This window comes from Elgaria multicarinata, chromosome 4, assembly GCF_023053635.1.
Source record: "Elgaria multicarinata webbii isolate HBS135686 ecotype San Diego chromosome 4, rElgMul1.1.pri, whole genome shotgun sequence".
NCBI lineage: Eukaryota > Metazoa > Chordata > Lepidosauria > Squamata > Anguidae > Elgaria > Elgaria multicarinata.
In genome coordinates, this window is record NC_086174.1 from 42,688,876 (window position 1) to 42,712,044 (window position 23,169).

The following is a 23,169-nucleotide window of genomic DNA, read 5'->3' on the forward strand; positions in this document are numbered from 1 at the left end:
CATTCCCCAGGCAGCATAGAATTGTGCCCTAATTTGAGAATAGATATAGATGTCCTGCTTGTTCATCCCTGGCCGATGGCTAGTTAGCCACTGTGTGAACAGAGTGCTGGACTAGATGGACCCTTGGTCTGATCCAGCCTGGCTCTTCTTAAGTTCTTATGCTATTGCTAAGAACATTGTGTAAAGGTATTTAGTAGATATAGCTATTAACTGTGCAAGGGCTGCCTTATGGAGTATTTTGTTTTGGCTAGTACTGGTGATAACAACCGACAGTGACTATTTTTTTAAAAAAAATGTTTTATATTTTGCATCATTTCATATCTCAGTATGTTTTTATCATTTGGTTTGTATATTTTCTTTTTTTCTTTTTCTTTTTGCTTTATTTTTTATTTTCTACAATACTTAAACGTACACCATTACAATTAAAGAAACAACATACTACATAAATGTTGAGTAACATCAATATCATATCTATATAACATAATCAAACTTAACACAGAAGTGCCCCCCCCCACCTCGGGATCTCATTCCTGATTCCAAAATCTCATACTTTCTTCTGCTGGTGGTTTCCCACTACCTTTAGAAAACACAAATATTAGGAACTGTTTCCAGATTCCTTCAAAATCATTTGTTTTAGCTATACCTCTTCTGAATTTAATATTACAAGTCAATTTATCATTAATAGCTATGTCCCATACTTCTTTATACCATTCAATACAATAATCCCCTTGAATCTTCCAGTTCCTAGCTACAATCAATCTTGCTGCAGTCAGCGAATTCGTTATCAATTCCTTAATTTCTTTTTTACATTTTAAATCTTCCAATAGTGACAGTAATGCAACTTTTGGTGTTCGTTCTATCTTCATTCCCACAATTTTTTCAATCTCCAAAAACACCATCTTCCACAATTTTTGAACATATTTGCATTCCCACCACATATGTAAATACGTTCCTTTCCCCCCACATCCTCTCCAACAATTTGCTGAGTGCTGATTATTTATCTTATTTAATCTAACCGGGGTTAGGTACCACCTCCATATAATTTTAAAGTAATTCTCTTTTATTCTTACTGACATATTTCTCAATGCTCTTTGTTTCCATAGTCCCTCCCAGCTCTGTTGTCCTATTTGTACATTCAAATCTGTCTCCCAAACCATTTTACCTGAAGTATCCATCGACCCTTTCTCCAACAATATTCTATATATTTCACTCATTAACCCCTTTGACGCTGTTCTTTTTCCCTTATCATTTTCTTTTTTAACTATTAATTCCTCAAACTTCGTCAATTCTCTACAATCTCCATTTTCTCTTACCCACTTTTTGGTCCACTGTTCTAATTGCCAATAATTTAACCAAGCTAATTTTTTATCTTTTAAAACCTCTTCCAAATCCTCTCTTGTAATTCATTTCTCTGGTTTGTATATTTTCTAACAGCCTTTGCTAAAAGCGATAGATATGACTAATATCAATCACAGCACACAGTAACAGAAAGTCCTATTTATCCAGTGTTTTAAGTATGTATGCACGGGCCTCAGCCGCTCACACTTCAATCAAAGCCCAGGTGAAGACATCATGAGATCATTCCTCTGGATCAGGAAGCACTGGCAGACAGTGAGGCTGAAGAGCAATGGAGGTAAGTGCAATAGAAAGAGAAAAAACACGCCTCTTTCATGGGGGAAGAGAACTATGAGGAAATTGGAGGAGAGATTTTAACACTCCTGCTTCACACCTGCATGGTGGAAGATACAACCATATGCCCAAATTCCCAGAATTAACTAGTCAATTTCAGAAGATCAAATGTTGAAGTTAACAGTCCACTTAGAATTTGCTGAGGAACACCCAACCAGATTTTTTAATGGAAAAGGGGAAATGTTAAATACCTAGGGGGTATTTAATCTTCAAAGCAGTTTTAGATTTTCCTAAATATGTGAGTGGGGGGTGTTTCAAGGAAAGTTGCCCTCTCTGTTTATTTTCTATACTGTGCCATAGTCAAAGCTCTCTGGGCAATTCACAAAATTTAATCTGATTTAATTCTAGATTTAATCTTAGAGAAAGTTTCTAAAGAAGTATGCCCTTTACATTTGCAGACTTTAAATCAGGGGTGCACAGCTGTAGCCACACAAGACTCCTAGCTGCTGCTGTAAAAGCAGCTGCCACCTCCCCCCAAAAACCCATCTTTTCCCCCTCCCTGCTCCTTTTACTTGCAAAGTAGCTTCTCACTTCTGTGATGATGCTAGGAGTTATAGTCAGAGGGTAGAAACACAGAGCCATCCATGGCTGCCAGATCATCTCCTAGCAGACGACCTGGCAGCTTCTTTGACTCTTTGCTCTGCTGCTGCCAGGAGGCACCACGGAGCACACTTTTTAAAAGTTCACTGTGGTGGAGGGGCAGGGGAAGATCTGAGGAAAAGAGAAAATTAATTAACTTGTAAAGTTAAACAAAACCACCTACTTGGGAGAAACAGTAAAGGTGGAAGGATACCAATTTAAAAGTGTAGATCTGAAAGAAATTATAATAAATGAAAGTGGATGTGTGCAAACATCACTGGCAGAGTATACATGCAGTGCCCAGGGCCCCTGCCAACACCAAATATGACCCTCCCTTGGGCCAAAAAGTATTGTATCCATCTTAAATGGTTTGCTCTGCTTTAACAACACACACACGTTTCAATAGGGACACTTTATCTCTGCCATCCTCATGTTTGTTCAACCCTGCCTTTTACATGTTAGACTACAAGTACCATCATCCCCACCCAGGATGGCCAGGTTGTGGGGAAGGATAGTCTAACCTCCCTGCCAGGTTCCCAGGCATGACTTAAAATAGATATTACCCTGTCTCAAAGTAGACCTAATAAAGTCAGTGACATTTAAGGCTACATGTTCATTTTGGAAACATGAGGCTGGCAAACTGACTTAACAGGTAGATGCAACGAGGAAACTGTCTATAAAAGTGTGTTGGTCTAATATAGAATCAAGTAAAATGTGCAAAATAAGAGTCTTGAATACAGGATTAAGAGGTTTAGTAATATTTATTCCTAAAACTCAATATTCTTCCAATCTGGCAAGACATAGCCAGCTCAGACGTGATGTTCTGCATCCACAATATGGGTTTCAAACGATTTCTGTGCATTCACACATGTGAAAACAAAACAAAACAGGTCTTTTGTACAAATTGTTCAAAAACTATCCTGTGAACTAATTTTATTTAAGAATCCAGCAGACCATCCTCATTGCACAAGATAGTCTTTAAGCAAACTGCTTACATGACACATTTTGATGGAACAATGGTAGGAACTAAAGCCTCCCCCCAGCAAGTAGAGGTTACTCACCAGTAAAGTGTGGGAGAATGCTACTGAAAAGTGACACCACAAGCTTTATGGGGGCAGTAAGAGGATTTTGTTTCCTTTTATTCAAGAAGAAAAGGGGGAAAGAACAGATAGTAAAGTAATATTTAGAATCATGCTCAATATATCACTACTTCTATCCTGGTTACACAGAAAGGATAAAGACCCATGGCCAAATATTTAAAGCAAACTGCAAAGCCAAGAAAATGACACATCTCACTTGACCTTTTAAACCAAACTCTGAACATCTATAAGCAAGGGGCAGTATTTGTATTCATGGACAAAATCTAAAAGCTGATCATGAACTGTCTTTATGTAGTTTCAAAAAATATGCTTCCAGTAATGTTATTTACAGGATAAAGATCACAAGTGGGTGTTTTAGCCATTCATTGGTTTTACTGATATTAAAACTGCAAGATATATTATTAGACATTAATAAGTGACATGTGAGGCAGTGGCAAGAATACCAATTACAGCTGACCCAAAAGTAAAGCTGTCTTTCAAGAGGCTTTACATGCACAGCGTAGTAACAGCCATTTCCCAGAAGAATATTAAAGCCAGTTGTAGACATTAAACTATTGACTTTAAACATATTTGGGGCTTCCATACGTTCTCTGAAATGAGTATTCCTATAGTGTAAAAAAGACAAAACAAAATTATCACCCATTTTACATAAAAATGCTGGTTATGGAAAAGCACTGCCTCCACCTTGTCACGCTCATGTGGGCATCTGCGTATTCTTTTTTCATATAGTAATGGCTCAGGAAACTCTCGCTTTTGCAGTCAGATGGGAATATTACCAGGGAAACAACTGATGGTCAGTCATTAATCTTCAGGTAACATTTTGTCAGCTGCTTGGCATTGCACATTTATTCTAATACATAACTGGGATCTATTATTTCAGAACAGGATCACAGGGCTGTCCATTCATGAGCATTTATATTTGTGTTAAGATTAAGTGTTTGTCCACATGGCACCTATTGTACGCCATCAAAGGCAAATGGTTTCATGAACAAAGTTTGGAATAACCAGTCAAGACTTCAAATCAATTAAACAACTTTACTAAATGAAAAAACTACATTTAATATGTGTTTAAAACAAAATGGAATTAGAAAAGAGACTTAACTTCAAAAGAAATCCTCACTTTGCCAGAAATCTTGCATAATACGTGCCATTTCATAAAATGCAAGTTAATAGAACCCTCAATTTAACATTTGCAAAGACAATATTAAAGAGTTTTACATTTATTGTTGCACATTTAGAATGGTATAAATTGGAAGCTTCCCTTGTAAAGAAAGTTATAAATTTAATAGTATTCAATAAAAATTTGAATTTTTATCCAATGAAATCTCTGCCTTTCCATTTTTATCCTCTTACAAATGTTGCACATATCTTTACACTTTGCCATTTGTCAATATGAACCCTTTAAGGAAAACAGGAAAAGAAATACTGCATCAACTCCTAATCATGTACAGAAATTATTGCTACTAGAACTACAAAGCAGAAGTTTCTACAATAGTATATGAACTTTGATCATGAAAACCTGGAGGATATAATCTTTAGTGACATAAGCCTTACAATCATGTAGAACATTCACATGGCAATATTAGACAGTCCAGCCACCACCAGCCATAGTTAACCTACTGCTCACTTATCAACATTCATTTAAATAACCCTCCTGAAGCACTGGCCAGGGGGTGGGGTGGAGGGAGGAGACAAGGGCTAACTTTTCAAGACTTCTCAGGGAAGGATCTTCATGTTTGGGTGAGCGATGCAGAATGCACTTTAAATGCAAGTATGGCATTACCAGGAAGCTAAGCATGCCAAAAGGTGTTTCATGCTAATAAAATCTAATGCAAGGTACCACATAATCAAGTTACCAACTAATAATACCATTCTTGCCCTATTTTAATTAAATGAAGTGCTATTGTGAGTGTAATGTTAGTTTAAAATGGTGCAGTGCACAATTCAATCTGTGGCAATCTAAGATAAAAAGCAAGGAGTTCTCGGTCTCATGGGAAACATTGACTGCTGGGCTATCTGGAAACGGAGTATTACTCACTAGCTTGAGCTTTGTTTGTCTTTAGACACTATACTCCTATTAGAGGGGCACACAATTAGTCAGCAAGATTATTGGGAAGAGAGAGAACAGCAGTAGCTGCTCCCCTCAAACCCCTTCACAATTCATTTTCAGCCAAGGAACATGACTAGATACTTTGCCATCATTCTAGCTACAAAATAATAGAAATAAAAGCACTCAAGCAACAGTAAGACCACATTACACAAATGAAACATCATGCTCTCATCTGAATTAACTATTACATCAAGCCTAAATTGGGATGTTGGTCAACTTTTAAACGGTGATGTGAATATGCAACCAAAATAATTTGTTTAGATCTGATTTTACTCTATGTTGGTTATTAGAACTTGGAGTATACTTGTTACAATACAGTGTTGCACATCTGTCAACTAGAAAATATTAAAGATCCTTTACCCGTCTCTTTAAGTTAAAGATGTGACATCATAAAGGGTGTCAAATGGCTGGATGGTTTTACAGTGCACACTTATTATATACTGTATATATGGAGTTTTGTCCTTAATAGATCTGATGGTTTTTCTACTGTGTTCCTTTCTTCACCTCTTCTTTGGAGGATTAGCTGTGCGAGGTGGAGTGACTGGACGGCCAGAATTCAGTCCACCATATTGGTACTTTGCTTTCTTTTCAGACGGTTTCAGAATCTGAAAAGGAAGAGAGAGAAAAACTCTTATAAAAAGCATTAATGTCTGGCACTAATGTCTGCTATGTCTGAGGTGGCTTCCCATTCTAACAGCTTTTCAATATGCAGGTGCAAAGCAAGTGCAAAAAGTCATTATATTTATGTATACACTCTTTGTACAGTGCAATGTAAAGTTATGATGCTTTTTAAATAGATGATGGATGATGATGATAATGTATTTATTACATTTCTATACCAATAACCAAAGCTCTCTGGATGGTTCGCAACCATTAATCTCATAATACAATTAATCACAAGAATATAGTAACTCATTCTGCTGAATAATTTCATCAGGAAGGGACAAGAGCTTAGGGACAGGGCACATGCTTTCTACACAGATCATAGAATAGTGGAGTTGGAAGAGTCCTAAAAGGCGAATGAGTCCAACCCCCTGCTCAATGCAGGAACCCACCTTAAAGCAAACATGGTCCTATGTTTAATCCCAGCCATTACTCAGTTAAAAGATCTGGGAAAGACTTCTGCTGGAGACTTTGGAGGACCACTGCTAGTCAGAGTAGATAATACTGGATCAGATGAAGCAATGGTCTGATTCTGAATAAGGCAGCTTCGAAGAACCAGTCACATTAAACCTTGTCACTACAGTGCAATAGATCAGCCCACCGAATCCTAATTTACCATACCTGAAAAGAACACATCAGAGTTTCATCCACACTCATCATGCCACCAGCGTTGTCAAACTCTCCACAGTAATTCGGAGCAGAAAACAGGGTTACCAACTGTCGTTTAGCAAAGAATTCATAGCCATCTTCAACCACCTGTTGGTGAGGAAAACATAGCCAAGATTTATATAAAATTCTTCTGATATCTAAGCTGACACGTTACGCAGTAAACATTAGTCTTTTGAGAACCCACATAGCAAAATGAATGCTATACAATTTAACTCTGGATAGCAAAATAATGAAAGGAACAACAATGAGAAAGTGCAAAATACAAATAAATTTTAAGGAATTATTAGTTGTGCCACAGGATTAGCCACACAAAGCCTCCCAACTTTTTAAAAATGTATTTTAGAAACCAAGGACTCAAAATTCAGATAGCCCTGTGCACAGACAGGACCTGGTATAGTACTTTAATAGGGACAGTTTAAGGTTCAATAGTATATTTTCAGCCAGATCTGGACTGGTTCACATTAATATTCCATGCTACTTTGTGCATGTAGAGGACAGATCTGTGGAAACTAGAACGTAAAAAAATTGATCTGAATTTAAGAAGTAGAAGGTTCATACCTGATGAGCTCGACAAATCAAATCCAAATCATGACGGTTCAAGAATTTGCTGACCACATCAGCTCCAAAAGTGAAAGAGACTCCACGGTCATTTTCACCCCAACCTTGCACATCCTTGTCCGGATCAGACCATAGCAGATCACAGAGCAAGCCTTAGAAAGAGAGAAAGCATGCACACTAGCTTAGAAACTGGGTCCAAATATGTACCTTTAATAGGATATATACCTAGCATGCTATGTGTACACTTGATGGCATAAAAATGATCAAACCTGAATTAACTCCTGTTCTACTGATTTTAATGAAGCACGACTGAAGCTCATAATGAAGCAGGAGTGGAGCTCCTGTTCATTTCTAAAGTCTCATCAGTTAATAAGTAAACACAAATTTCAGTTGACATTGCAACATTTCCGTATGGACAGTTTAAATATTTACGTTCTGTTGCAGCCCTAATGCTACTCATTTTCCAATAAAAGGGGAAAGCAGATGTAGCTTAGAATGCATATGATTTAGTGAAGTTTTGGAGATCCAAAAAATAAATAATTCAGAAGTCTTTGCTTTTGGGTGCCTCATGTAGACGGATGCAACTCTAATGTCTCATTCTCCTGAAGTACTGTTTCCTTAAATTCTTCTTCCCAAAAAGAATTGTATATGCTGGAGTAGCATAAGGGCTGCAACAGAAGCTTTCTACTACCTAACACAATGACTCAGGTTGAACTTCAAGTCAGGAATTCTTCTGCTGAAATTCTGTTTCTGCCACTGACTCAGTAAGTAGCCTTAAGCAAGCCAGTATTTCTTAGCCTCACGTGTGTAACATAGGGATAATACTGACCTAGAATCATAGAATAGTAGAGTTGGAAGGGGCCTATAAGAGTCCAAACCCCTATCTCGCAGGATTTTAGTAAGTGAAGTGCTTTGAACTTACTTACGTATTTTACTATATCTAATTTCCAGGGCTACAGTCAGTAAGCACTGCTTTACAATCTTATTTGTTTCAAGCCAAGTTCTAGAAAGTAATATAGTTTAAAAAGAAGCTGATTACATTGAATCAGATATAACCAACATTGCTTGGCAGGATCCTCTCTCGCTATCTTTCTTTCACATACAAACACTTCCTTCCCCTAGTAACCTAAGAAGAAATTTATTGCATTAGGGATGTAGTATTCTGACCAAGTTAGCTGCATTTCGTTCCCACTGAAATCAATGGAAAAGAAATGCAACTAACTTGGTCTGGATCCAACCCACAGTGGTCAGAACTAGGAAAAGTCTTCAGGGCACCTTAAAGTCTACAATCCTCAATTGGTGAAACTATGGATGCTTAGTTCCCAGTGGCACACATATTATAGGGGTTCCAAATCTTAGGACTGGAAGACTAACGACCTCTGAGCATGATACTTAATACTGCAATTGCAGAGACATGGCTCTACATTCCCACTGCTAGATTATAAGACAGTTTCAAATTTATTTATAATGAGCAGCCATCTGTGTAGGTCTCACCTGTGTCAGGAACATCTGTGGGTCTCATAATTCTTCTGATCTGTTCCATTGATTGGAGATCTGGCGATAGTCCTGCCAACATCAATGAACATTAAACTCATTGTGTTTGTGGAATGTCATCAATAAAAGAAATTAGGCAGTACTAGCTTCCTGTATTTCCTACTGCAATGAAGTACGATTGGCCATATATAACTTGATTTATAATTATATTGTGCTACATGACTGAATGGCTACTACAACAACTGATACTGTACTACTAAATATAACCCACCCTCCTTTGAAATGCTACAAAAAGTTTTGAGTGATAGGAATTGAAGTCCTAGAGAAAGGGCCATCTCCAACATTTTACAAATGGATATAAAATTAAGCTCCATCATATAGCTCTGCTAACAGAGAGTATCTAACTGTGTTCTCAATGTTCAGGCATAGACTGCATGGTAATATTCATGCATGGTTAGAAGTACAAAGATTTCTCCATTTGACTGCTGCGTTCTTTGATACAGCTAGAACCACTTATGGTGTGCAAATACTCATTCCCCATAGTTAAGGAGCTTGAATTTAAGTTAAGTGTTTTTTTCTTTTCATCATTAAACAGATGCAATATAATTTACTTCTGTGAACAATAAAAATATTCCACTAAATAAGAATCTCTAATTTAAAAGGCAGTTAATACACAATAGCCTCCAACCTACATATAGGTTTTAAAAATTGTTTTTATTCTATACTAAATCCTGTACATTTTTACAGTGTTTAAGTGGGAGAAGGATGGTTTTCCAACTTAAGCAATGAAAGGCAAAAACAGTAATCTGGACTGCATTTAGTACTGGTGTGCCAGAATCTAACTGGTATGACTGATATATAAAAGATATGGAAGAGATGAGACTCCTTTAAAAAGCCTATCAGTGTTTGCTTTTGCAAGCCTCTTCTGTTATTTTGGCACGCAACACACGTGTTCCACAAATGTACTGGGAAGCTACTTCCTGACTTGTGTGCTCAAAGCAAAGCAAACATTTACACAGTTCTTCACTAATGGAGCATTTATATGAGGTATCCAAAACATGTACCCAGCGCAAGTTATGCTCAAGAAACTTTACACCTTGATCAGCATTTTTTTTAATAAGACACCCCTATGCCAAAGAGACTAAGGGAGAAAAGCATGGTATTAACACTCCTTATATAAATATATTTACAGTGAAGATTTTTTTTCTTTCCTTCTCTGTCTCTCTCATTCCCCCACCTCACCCCACAGCAAGATCCACGTAGCCAATGGGCCTTTTTCAGCAGCTCCCTTAGAAATGTAGTTTGGAAACCAAACAACCTCCCTTAACTTTCAGAAGCCAATGCAGCACAAGGGAGTCATAGTTCAGAAAGGAAAAGGAAAAGGAAATTTTGCTACGTGTACTTCCAAGAACATGCACACAACTAATAGCTTGTCAAGCTGTACACAAATAAAGAATAGATTAAAATTGTAAGACATTAATATCTAAGAACATAAGAAGAGCTATGCTGAATCAGACCAAGGGTCTGTCTAGTCCAGCATTCTGTTCACAGAGTGGCCAAATATCTGCCCACAGGAAACCCACAAGCAGGACATGGGTGCAACATGACCCTTCCTTCCTATGTTCCCAAACAACTGGTGTACATAGACATACTGCCTCTGATACTGGAGGTAGCATATAGCCAGCAGAACTACTACTACTACTACTACTATTACATTTATATACTGCCCCATAGCTGAAGCTTTCTAGTAGCCATTGATAGCCTTATCCTACATAACACCTTTTAAAGCTGTCCGAATGGGTGACCATCACTAAAATAGCCACTGGGCATAGTTGGGATCAAGACAAAACTTGCAATAGAAAAATATCCTAAGGATGGAATCCTGTGCGCACTTACCTGGGAGTAAATCTCATTGAACTCAATGGGACTTACTTCTAAATAGACATGCATAATATTGCACCTAAAAGGGGGCTTGGTTAAAGTTAGGCACCAGCAGGACACAAGATGTACAGTTTAAACACAGCCAAAGGAACACCAAATGCATTCATATTTTCAATAACTGACTAAAAAGCAAAAAAAAAGGAATGCCTGCAAAAAAATAAACCTCTTCTAAGAAGAGTATTGCATCCTATGCAAGTAATGGGTCTTTAAGAGGAATGAATAATAATAGGCATTTAAACAACTACTGAAATTAGAGAGCTAGCATGGGCAATTACAGCAGTGCAACACTAACAACCCATCATGTTGAAAATGAATTTGTACTTGATAACACACAAAGGAAAAACCCCACAGCAATCAAAGAGATTAGAAAAATCATGTTTTATCATCATCCACAGAAACTAAGTTATGGAGCTTTTTCTCTCTCTGTTCATATTAAACAGAGAGAGAGAGGGAAAGTGAAGTGCTGAAAAAGGGAGTGAAACCACAAGACCGCATTTAAGCAAGTGAGGGGACCCATCTCAAGACAAACAAGTATACTCAATAGAAACACTTAGAAAGCTAGATCATCAACATTTGGGACTATGGTTGTCAATGCACCTATGTGAGTCAAGTTATGAATGTCAACATTTAGGATAAACAAGGCAAGACACTGAAATTTAACCTGCATATTTTTAAAAGTTTTTTTAACACTATGTTGCACGGCTTTACTGACTTTACTAGATGCCCCAGGGTATTTCCCCCTCAAGTTAACTATGCAAAAATGCACAATATAGTTTTAGAAAGGCATCCACCTTATACCTATAGTGTAGCTCAGTAGTGAAACTTGGTTCTCTTCTGTCAAAACCTGAAAACATGTTTGGAGGCAATACTCGTCATTTTAGATGTGTCCTACATTTTTCATTCCCATGTTGTGAAATGTATTCTCTTATATTCAACTGAAATAGTTGAACAATAATACCTATTCAATAACTAAGATGCTTGACACTATGTGGGAACATGAGAACAACACATAAGGAAACTGAATTATGTCTCCATAAATAAATATTGCAGCCTACAAGATGGAGTGTAAAATAGATATTGGATTGACCAAGTAAAACAGCAAATAAATCAACAGCAAATATGAAGTTTTTTTAAAAAAATAAAATAAAATAATTTCAACAAGAATTAAAAGTCCCATGCGATGACTCCAGATTTGGTGGTAGCTTCCAAGTCATACTCTGTTTGCACTCCAGTTCAGTAGAGTGCTTACTTTCAAGCTAATGCTCAACTGGGCAATATTCAAAGTCATGCAAGTGGAAGACTGCTCACATAATGGGATTTCCGTTCCCTCTCCTCCCCCCTGAGCACCCTCCAACCCTCTGGAGCAGATTTGGGGACAAAGAAGGGCTACAGGGGTAGAGGGAATCAATTTTGCTAACAGTGTCTGTTTTTCTGGTGAATCTATGCTGTTGAATTTTACCCACTATGTTCATTTCAAAGTTATAAGCAGTCTTCAATACAACCTGCCACTATCCAATACAAAAGCATCAGAGATGCCAATTAACAGCAGAACACCTTAGATTATGTCAGTGAAACAATTCCAAAGGGCCGTATCAACTTTTATACTCTTGGTGAAGGAGCTTCCCTTGTCAGTACTCCAAGAGGTAGCTCAAAGAGACTCTTAACCTATGCAGTGGTCCACATGAGTGCAGTATGTGCCTGACAGCCCTGCATATCCCAGTTTGTAATCATGAGCACCATGTAAAACACAAAGCAAGAAATTTTTAATAACTGTTTTCTGACAGCTCCCACTTGGGAGCCATAATTTTTAAATTTTTTTGGGAGCCATAATTTTTAAGCGGTTTGAATCTTTGTAAAACCCTTTCAAGATTGGACTGAGTGTAGATTTCCTAGCAATACAGAAGTGCTCACTTACCTTACAGCAATATTAAGGCACATTATAAGTAGTATTACCTTCTACTTTTACTTCACTGAAGATACCACTTGCCCGCTAGACTCATTCTGCAGCTAGAGTCATTCTGCAGTCAGCTCCCTAGCATAAAGCAAGCAGAACTCTAAGGCTTCAAAAGAGTTTTGCTCTAGGCCCTGTAACAGCAGTAGCTTAGTAGACACAAATGGCACTACTTAGTAGTCTTACAAGGCAGGCCTTCCCCTGAGACCTCCCACTCCCTGCAGACAAGCACTTCTCTTCCACAAGGAGAGTATAAGGAAACACAGCAACTGTTGTATGCAATTATGATGCCCCAGATGGCAAAACAGTGGGGTACTAATGTGGTCACCATTCTTCAATCTGAAAGTGACAGTGCTACTTAACCCCAAAACGTTTATTTACATAACTAACCCACTAACAATTTATAAAGGAAATCCAAGTTAACCAATGCCTCATCTCAATGCTGGCACAACCCAGATGAGTGATATTCAGCTTGTTCTAGAGTACGCTGAACTCCCCTTGAAGGAACAGGTTCACAGTTTGAGAGTGCTTACTGATCCAGCACGGTCTCTAGAAGTTCTGTGGCTCAGAGCGCCTTTTATCAGCTTTGCCTGATACACCAGCTGTGGTCATACCTGGATGAAGACAGTTTGGCCACAGTTACCCATGCTCTGGTAACTTCCAATTTAGATTAGTGCAATATATCCGAAAACAGTCCAGAAACTGCAGTTTATCTAAAACAGGATGGCAAGACTGCTAACCAGACTACTAACCAATTTGAATATATTATAATAGTGCTGTATAATCAGCACACTTGCTCCTAGTCCATTTCTGGGCCCAATTCAAAGTGCTTGATTTCACATTTAAAGCCTGTTAGAGCTTGGGACCAGGATACCAGGAATATCACTTTGTTCCACACTTATACACAGCCCTACCCAAACCTGTGTGTGATTTTACTGTTTTAAACCACTACTTATATGTTTGGAAATGTTCAGTCATCGTGTTTTATTTTTCTCTCTCCTGGAAATTTTTAGACTGCAAGTTGTTTTGTGATAGTTATGCAGTATTTCGTATTGTATTATACTGCATTTTAATTATACTTTTATCATTTGTTTGTGAGCCACCCAGAGAACAAAAATAAATATAGCAAGTATATATATATATATATGATGAAAACCTGCTTGGCAAAATATTTTTCAGCTAATATGCACTTTATTATCTGGGATGGATAGTTCACAGGTCTAATAACCATGGTATCTTTCTTTCTTTTTTAAAACCAGTACCTTGTTTTGAAGAGTAAATGAAACAAATGCATAAATCTCTTTGGTCACCTCTAAATGAGAGTATCTATTCCATAAACAAAAAACCTACGGTTTACAAAACAACGTTATAGGCTGTACAGTTTTCAACCAAACTCCAAAAAGCAGGGAAATTGAGAGTTAAGGCTCACAGGCCTATAACGCCACATCCTCCCTAAGGAGGCAGAAAGTGCCAGTGAAATTCTCATTCTCCCAAAGCAGATATAAACCATGAGGACAGGATGGAGAATAGGATATGCAGAGGTGACTGTGGGGTTGTGGAAAACTGATGACGAACAACTTAGGGCCACCTACTTCTATTTTTTTTTTTAGTGCAGCCCTTCCCCAACCTGGTGCCCTCCAAAGGTGTTAGACTACAACTCCCATCATTGCAAGTCAGTATGTCCCATGGTCAGGAAAGCTGGGACAGCAGGAGAGGGAATGCTGTTCTATATCCTTACCAAATACAGGGGCTGCGCAATATTTTTTTCTCACACACATCTCGCATAGAGCAGCACGACTGATAACAGAAGGGGCACTATTTGTTGGAGATGTAGAACCAGAGCAAGAGCTGGCACTTTCAGCTTTTCGTAAATACCCTGCCCTTCAAAGAACCAATTTTTTTCTTAAAATGTGTTCATACAAAATATACTGTTCACTCCCCACAATCCCTCCACAATACATCATCTCATCAGCGTGACAGAGGAACAGAAAAGGATTAGTTTGGGTGTCTTGAACTCCTTTCAAATGAGATTAGTTTGCAATCCTATACCACTTGGGGGGAAGCCCTAGTAAACTCAGTGGCACTGGCTTCTGAGAAGACATGTATAGGACCCAAGTATAAACCATCCTTCTCCAGCCTGGTGCTGTCCAGATGTGCTGCGCTGCAACTCCCATGTTATGGTGAGGACGAAAATCATTTTCATCAATAGTTTTTAAAATAATCCTTCCTTACACATGAATCTATTAGGTGGTAGCTCTGCCTTTGATCTCACACTGCTGAACACTAAGAAAAATCCTCTGCGGTCACAGCATTCTTCTGCGGTCACAGCATTCTTGATCACTGTCCATGCTGACAGAGACTTTTATGAATTGAATGCTAAAACATCTAGAGAGCTACATTTTGCCTGCCCTTGCTCTAGAACAGTGGTTCTCAACCTGGGGCACTCCAGATGTGTTGGACTGCATCTCCCAGAATGCCCCAGCCAGCTGGCTGGGGCATTCTGGGAGTTGTAGTCCAACACATTTGGAGCGCCCCAGGTTGAGAAAGGCTGCTCTAGAACAACATTCCCCGATCAGTTTTCCAGAATCCCATAGTCACCTCTCCACATGTTTGAGAGTACAAGTCGCAGCATTCCTGTCCATGGGACATACTGACTTGCAATGATGGGAGTTGTAGTCCAACATCTTTGGAGGGCACCAGGTTGGGGAAGGGCTGCTCTAAACTGCCCAGAGAGCTCCGGCTATTGGGCGGTATAGAAATGTAATAAATAAATAAACAAACAAAAAGTAGGTGGCCCTAAGTTGTTCGTCATCAGTTTTCCACAACCCCACAGTCACCTCTGCATATCCTATTCTCCATCCTGTCCTCATGGTTTATATCTGCTTTGGGAGAATGAGAATTTCACTGGCACTTTCTGCCTCCTTAGGGAGGATGTGGCGTTATAGGCCTGTGAGCCTTAACTCTCAATTTCCCTGCTTTTTGGAGTTTGGTTGAAAACTGTACAGCCTATAACGTTGTTTTGTAAACCGTAGGTTTTTTGTTTATGGAATTTCATGGTTTTGTGTAACGGATGACCACACAGGAAAGAAGCCATATAAATGTATGGGCTGTGGGGAAAGTTTCAGCTCTAGTGGGACCTTGAGTAGACATCAAAGAACCCACACAGGGGAGAAACTATAAAAATGTGTAGAGTGTGGGAAAGCTTTAAAATTATGTTCACCCTTACTTTACATCAAAGAGAGCTTCGGCTATTGGGCGGTATAAAAATGTAATAAATAAATAAATAAATAAATTCACCGAGGTGAAAAACCATTTCTGTGTACTGAGTGTGGAAAAAGCTACAATCCCCTACACACTTTCCAGGGAATAAGACCATTACATTCAATGGGACGTACTTCTGAGAAGACACTGACAATATTTGCTAGAGGAGGCAGCCATTTTCTCTCAATGTTCCAATATAGCTGAGGCAGGTGGGGGGGAGGAGGCACTACTGAGCATGCTTACAAATCAAGATGGCCACCCTATATATTATATTCAATAAACAAAAAACCAATGGTTTACATAATAACATTGAGGCTCTAGGGCAAAACAATAATAATTAAAAATCAACCGAAGGGATTTTTTTAAAAAAAGAAAAGTCATTCCACCAACTACAATGAAGGCCGAAGAAGACACCACCACTGGATTAATGAGTAAGGGTCTCATTCCATCAATTGTCATGGTTCACATGACACTCTAAGCCATAATGTTTAGCTCAAAATGCTTAACCACTGTGGTTTAGCATGCCTTTTGAACAGGGTTAGTATGTAATAAACGACACACAGGAATAAAAGCCACACAAAAAGCTAATGCAGTTTTTGGAAGCATTACTTTCTAAATCTTTTAAATATCAGATGTGCATATTACATATGACTTGGGTCTGCTGGAAAGAAGGTGACCATTTTTGATCAATTTCTCAATGTGAGCCAATAGTGTAATGTTGCAGCATAAAAGGCTAATGCAGTTTTTGGAAGCATTACTTTCTAAATCTTTTAAAAATCAAATGTGCATATTACATATGACTTGGGTGTGCTTTCAGATAGCCTGCTGGAAAGAAGGTAACTTTTTTGCTGGCAGTTAGAGTAGAAAACATATAATAGCGGAATAGGTGATGAAATCATCTGACCTGGCGTAAGGCATCTATGGTACTTCTGTTCCTTCCCAGGAGCTCAGGGCAGAAATAACATCTCCCCTTCCTAGCCCCCCCTCCAACAACCCTGTGAGGTAGGCTAAGCCAAAATTGGGTGGGATAGCTATACCCTGGAACACAGAATCAAAGTTGAAAGTGAACTTGATAGGCTGCAGCGCTGGGCTGGAAACAACAGCATGAAATTTAATAGGAATAAATGCCAAGTTCTACACCGAGGAAAAAGAAACCAAATGAACTGTTGCAAGATGGGGGGGGGATACTTGGCTCAGCAATACTAAAAATGAGAAGAATCTTGGAATTGTTGTAGATCACAAGCTGAATATGAGCCAACAATACGATATGGCTGCAAAAAAGGCAAATGTTATTTTGAGCTGCATTAATAAAAGTATAGTTTCCAAATCAAGTGAGGTGCTGGTTCCTCTCTATTCGGCCCTAGTTAGGCCTCATCTGGAGTATTGCGTCCAGTTCTGGGCACCACACTTCAAGAAGGACGCAGACAGAGGAGGCAACCAGGATGATCATGGGTCTAGAAACAAAGCCCTATGAAGAGAAACTGAAAGAACTGGGCATATTTAGCGTGGAAAAGAGAAGATTGAGGGGAGAGATGATAGCACTCTTCAAATACTTAAAAGGTTGTCACACAGAGGAGGGCCAGGATCTCTTCTCGATCCTCCCAGAGTGCAGGACACGGAATAACGGGCTCAAGTTAAAGGAAAACAGATTCCAACTGGACATCAGGAAAAATTTCTTGACTGTTAGAGCAGTGCGACAATGGAATCAGTTACCTAGGGAGGTTAAGTGCTCTCCCACACTAAAGGCCTTCAAGAGGCAGCTGGACAAGCATCTGTCAAGTATGCTGTAGAGTGGATTCCTGCATTGAGCAGGGGGTTGGACTCAATGGCCTTTTAGGCCCCTTCCAATTCTACTATTCTATGATTCTAAGTGAGGTAGGCAACAGAGGGTAGAATCCCACATGAGTCCTATGTAGTGCAGACCCATTGACATGAATAAGACTTATGTAAGTTTTGACCAAGTTAAGTTCCATTCATTTCAGTGGGTCTACTCTAAGTAGGATTTACCTTGGATTTTACCCTCAATATATATTTTGGACTACAACTCATTGGCTGTGTTGGTGAGGGCTTATGGGAATTGTAGTCCAAAACATGAGAAGCCAGGATCTAATTTGCAGTAGACCTAGAATCCAGTTTTAAAATCAGCAGGAAGCCTAAGCAGTCTCCCCCCCCCCTCCCCATACTTTTAACAGGGCAATCCTGTGCAGGTCTGTATGAGGCTTTTTTCCAGAGAGGCATGCCCAGGATTGCAGCCCCAGGATTGCAGGAGGCGGCAGCAACAACAACAACAAGCAGCAGCAGCAGGTTTGCTCGGCAAGGGGAAAAAGCCCTGCAACTCCCAGGGAGCTGCTAGACCAGTCTAAGGCTTGGAGATGCTGGGAGTTGTAGGACTTTCTTCTTCCAAACACGAGAAGGGCCAGGAGGTGAGCTGGATCCAGGCACTCACCCGAGGAGAACTTTCTTTAAAGTAAGCACCATGGAGACCTCGTGGCGCGCTGATCTCTCTCCCTTGTGCTCCCTCGTGCCGAGGCCCTGCATGGGAGCCTGTTTCCCCGGGAGAGCAGCCGTGAGGAGGCGGGGCAGCCGTTTGTGTTGTTGTCGTTGGGTTGCTGCTGCTGCTCCGTCTGGTCGTTGTTGGGTTGCTGCTGCTCTGGCTCTGCCTCCGGTCCTGCTGCTCCGCTTCCGCCCGGCTCCCCCTTCCACTCCCCAGCCGGCCGGGGCTTCTCAGGTGTTGCTAGGCTGCTGCTGCTGCAAGGCCTGCGCTGCCATCTTGGGGCAATTGCCGGGTCGCGCTGACAGGGAAGGAGGGGCAGCGGCAGCAGCCACATTTTGTGTATGCTGGACTGGGCAGCGAGCCCCCGGGCTGGCTCCTACCCCCGATAGCCCTCAAGACAGGAGGGAGGGGGGGAGAGCGCCGCTACTGCGCATGCGATGTGTTATGAGGCCTCCATTGACTTTAATGGGGCAATTTTTTTATTATTTAAATTCAATGGAAGGGAATTTAAAAAAAAGAAAGGCCATTCCATCAACGAGATGGACTGGGGAACACGATCCCACCAATGGATTGGAGGGTAAGGGTCCCAATTCGGAGCTTTCCCTGCGCAAAAAAAAAGTCGCCAACCCCAGTTTTCAGTTTCACTTTTGAGTCAGAGAGGATTTTTTTACTTTCGTCCTTTCAACTGCCACCACCCCTTCAATATTTCACCAAACTTCTTGAAATTGCCAGGGTATGTAAAACCAGCATTTCTTTCTGGCAGGTCGTATTTTCAGAAAGATTGGTGAAACATTTTCCATTTTATGAACGCTAGAATGACCCACCCCCCAATTTACAGGGTAACATGGTGGAATGCTCTTTTTACTGATCGCCTATAACACAGGGGACACTACAGTGTCCCCTGTAATTCCTATAGTTACTAAGTCTTTGTCAGTTGAAGTAAAGTCAAACTTTGATACCTGTTTAGAAGATGAACTGGTTCACTTTCATTCTGAAATACTTATTCTTCCAAGTTCATTTCCCTTTGATTGAATCAACTGAATTCCTGATTGCCCCTGATATGAATGCATGAAACAGATCCACTTTTTCCCCCAAGAGAAGGGCTTCTTGGTTCATGACCTGATTCTTCCTTGTGGTCCATGGACTACAAACAATGATACTCTCTCTCTTTGTCAGAGATTGTTTTTAGGCATTGGATTCAATCACTGAGAGCTCTCTAAGGCCCCATGAGCTCTGACAGCGGTACTCTCTAAAGTTCAATAGGTTTGATTTGGACTAGAAAAAGCAGTTCCTTCTTGAAAGACAGGAGCATTTGCCCAAACTGACAATGTCACCTAGATGCTGCAGTCATTCTGATAGCATTAGGTAATTTGAAAATTCCAGTTCATAAAAATGTTGTGCTGCTTTAAAATTTCTAGCATGCTTCAACTATTATTATTATTATTATTATTATTATTATTATTATTATTTATTTTTATTTATTTATTTATTTATATAGCACCATCAATGTACATGGTGCTGTACAGAGTAATCCACAGGCTGCAGGTGTCCTTTCTGCAAAGCCAAAGATAAAACTGTATGCCCTCTATTCTCAGAAGTACTACCCAAGTTGACCACAAATCTTTGTAAATTGCCTAAATCTAGGGAAAACCAAGAGGTAAAGGGCCCATATTGAAAATGGTGCAACGAAAACTGAAATCAAAAGACCAGAGGCCAACATATCTACTTGGCCTCTTCAAATCTATAAACTCTGGCCTTCTTCATAGGTTGAATTAAACTTCCATACCCCGTTAGTAAGCTTTATGGCTCCCTTCTGAAGGAGTTGAACTGCCAATTCATCAGGATTTGCTTGGATAGATTCCTGAAATAAGGTATATCAAATCCACTTTGTCTGAGGTTAGTTAGGAAGAAAGAGATAGAATATTCTCAGTTGTATTTCTGACAAAACTTAAAGTAATCTAACCAATATAAAAGGGAAGTTTGCTTACCTCCATGACAGCAAAATATCTTTTCATCTACAATGGCTGCAATTGGCAGACAATTAAAGCAGTCTGTAAATGTCTTCCAGAGCTTGATATTAAATCGCCGTTTACCTGATAGAATTGGAAGAATATTTTATATGTCCATCCCTGCATTACACACTGCAGTCATTCAAAATGGTGATATAAATCACCCAAATCTAGCAATTATTTAAGCAGAAAGTTGTTTTACAGGATATTTCACATGTTTGAAGACAACCATAAATAGTATTTCAAGCCATTCAGGCAATTTTTTTTCCAGCAAAGTTTCAAAGCAGTACAGACATTGCATAAAATAGGAAAACACTGGAATAATTTATAAGCAAGTTTTACTTACATTCATCATAGAATCCATAGATGCGATTAATACTAGCACACTCATGGTTTCCTCTCAGGAGGAAAAAATTCTCTGGATATTTGATTTTATATGCAAGTAATAAGCAGATGGTTTCCAAGGACTGTTTGCCTCTGTCCACATAATCCCCCAGAAAAAGATAGTTGGCTTCAGGTGGAAATCCCCCATACTCAAACAATCGAAGTAAATCTGTATATTGGCCGTGAATGTCACCTAAAAAATGAAAAGAGATTGCAGATATGAAGCTATTAAACAACAGTTATCATATGAAGCTATTATTAGACTACAGTCATTCTAAACCATTTGTAATGAAAACTAAGAATAGATTCTTTGTCTCAGATGTTTTGGTGGTGAAATACGAAGTTCTAGGACTGAGCCAAAGATTCTTCCTTGTTGACCTTTCATCTTGAAATTTCTATACTATTCTGCTAATCCTAAAGCAAGTTATTTATCTATCACAAAATTTGAGTTTAACAGGACTGAGCCCAAGTGAATCTGTGTTAGGTTGGGATGTTCCATAAAAAAGTTCATCAGTACTAAAAGAGGACCTGACCCCTCTTGACAACTTTTCAGAAGAGTCTATAAAAGACCTGTGAAAGTGTTAAATTGTTGATACCTGATTGCCTAGGACCACCCATGTGGGTAGTACAAAGAAGACTAAGCTCACCTTAAATAGGGTTATTTTCCCTTAGTGGTGCCAGCACATAGCCAAATCTGGGTAAATAGCATTGTGATGATATTATTACATCCAGCAGTGATCCAATAGGCTGAGATAATTTGATAGCACGAAACAGAGGAAAAAATGGTATTGAAGCAGCAGCAGAAACTGGGGAAAAGTGGCTGAAAAGAACTATGAACACCCATAAAAAGGAAGGATTAAAGGCTGGGGATGGGAAAGCCCCCGCCTCCCTTAAATCATGAATTTACAAAGTTAGAAAAATAAAGTTTGTCTCAATCTTAAAGATTTAAATTCAGAAAACAAGTATAACTATAAGCTGCAAGTTATACAATAACTAGCAAAAAAGCCCGTCATACAAAGGTGTAGAGGAGCAGTCTGGTGAAGAGATTAGTGGGTTTTGGCCCCTCTGCTAAGCCAGAAGCTCCTGGCAGTTATCTTTCTTCAGAACTTGGAACTTCCATAGAAGGCCGCAGTTCCGAGAAACATTGCTAGATGGCGCCAGAGGGCAAGACCTAGAAGTGGCTCGGAGGAGCCCTCTAGCCTTCTATCTTGGAACTTCCCTAGATGGCAGTTATTTTTCTTGCTAGATGGCAGTTATTTTTCTTGGAACTTCCACAGAAGGCCCTGTGAGCTCAGAATTTTTAAACATGCAAATAGGAGAGAATGCAGAGGCAGTGGACTGGCCTATAAGTGCAAATAGGAGAGAACATGCAAGTAGGAGAGAATTTGCAAATGGCCTATAAGTGCAAATAGGAGAGAACATGCAAATAGGAGAGAAGGCAGAGGCAGTGGATTGGCCTACTGGTTGGCGATGTCATTGTGACATCACCAACCAGTAGGCCAATCCACTGCCTCTGCCTTCTCTCCTATTTGCATAAGTGGTTTGGAGGAGGCCTTTGGGCTTTTATATAGATGAGTAGAATCCAATGAGGGGTTTATGCCCTCACCAATTCTCTTGTGCCCTTCCAAATCTGTTGTGCAAGCAGCCCCCTACCACCTGTGCAATCTCGATTTAGCACTTCCAAAGCAACCAAAAATGAGCAGAAATGTTCACTTCTGGAAGGAGGCAGGTCAGCAGAGCTCACAAATGAAATTTCTGTTCATTTATGGGCTTCCTCAAGGAACTACTAAATCTCTCTTGCGTAAGCGGTGGGTCCCATTTGTGTAACAGAATCAACACCCACTATTTGCAGAAGGGAATCAATGGGGACATAAGCACCCCCACTGGATTCTGCCCAATGATTACAAGTTCTTAAAAGTTGACACTTAATCCAGCATTGCAAAATGCTAATTGCTTCTGGAAATGCTAGAGAAAGTAATCAGCATTCACAGATATGATAGAATATCATTTCAATCACTGGCTAGCTAAATTTACATAACTTTCTCTATGACAACCTATATGGTTATCCAGAACAAAAAAAATCCATCAGTGTAATTCGATGGTAAAGTTTGGAAATTGTATTCCAGCTATTGGAGACTTTTGACCACCTTTTCAACTCAGAGAGAGCAAAATTTATACACAAAGTTGTGTTACAATGTTTTCTGCAGTATATATCAAGGAAGGAAAAAGATATTCACAGAAATAAAATATGACCAACAGTGCCATGA

General features: G+C 39.5%; 1 protein-coding gene across 1 annotated transcript in view; it reads right to left on the reverse strand.

The window, feature by feature from the left end:
- Positions 1–3,010: 3,010 nt before the first annotated feature.
- Positions 3,011–23,169, reverse strand: part of PPP1CB (protein phosphatase 1 catalytic subunit beta) — a 50,462-nt gene continuing 30,303 nt past the window's right edge. The window contains exons 3-8 of the mRNA XM_063124165.1: positions 20,865–21,095; positions 20,498–20,602; positions 8,863–8,934; positions 7,369–7,520; positions 6,763–6,897; positions 3,011–6,083 (exon numbers count right to left, since the gene is read on the reverse strand). Coding sequence (XP_062980235.1) covers positions 5,979–6,083; positions 6,763–6,897; positions 7,369–7,520; positions 8,863–8,934; positions 20,498–20,602; positions 20,865–21,095 — 800 coding nt within the window. The 3' untranslated portion in view covers positions 3,011–5,978. The remainder of the gene's footprint in view (positions 6,084–6,762; positions 6,898–7,368; positions 7,521–8,862; positions 8,935–20,497; positions 20,603–20,864; positions 21,096–23,169) is intronic.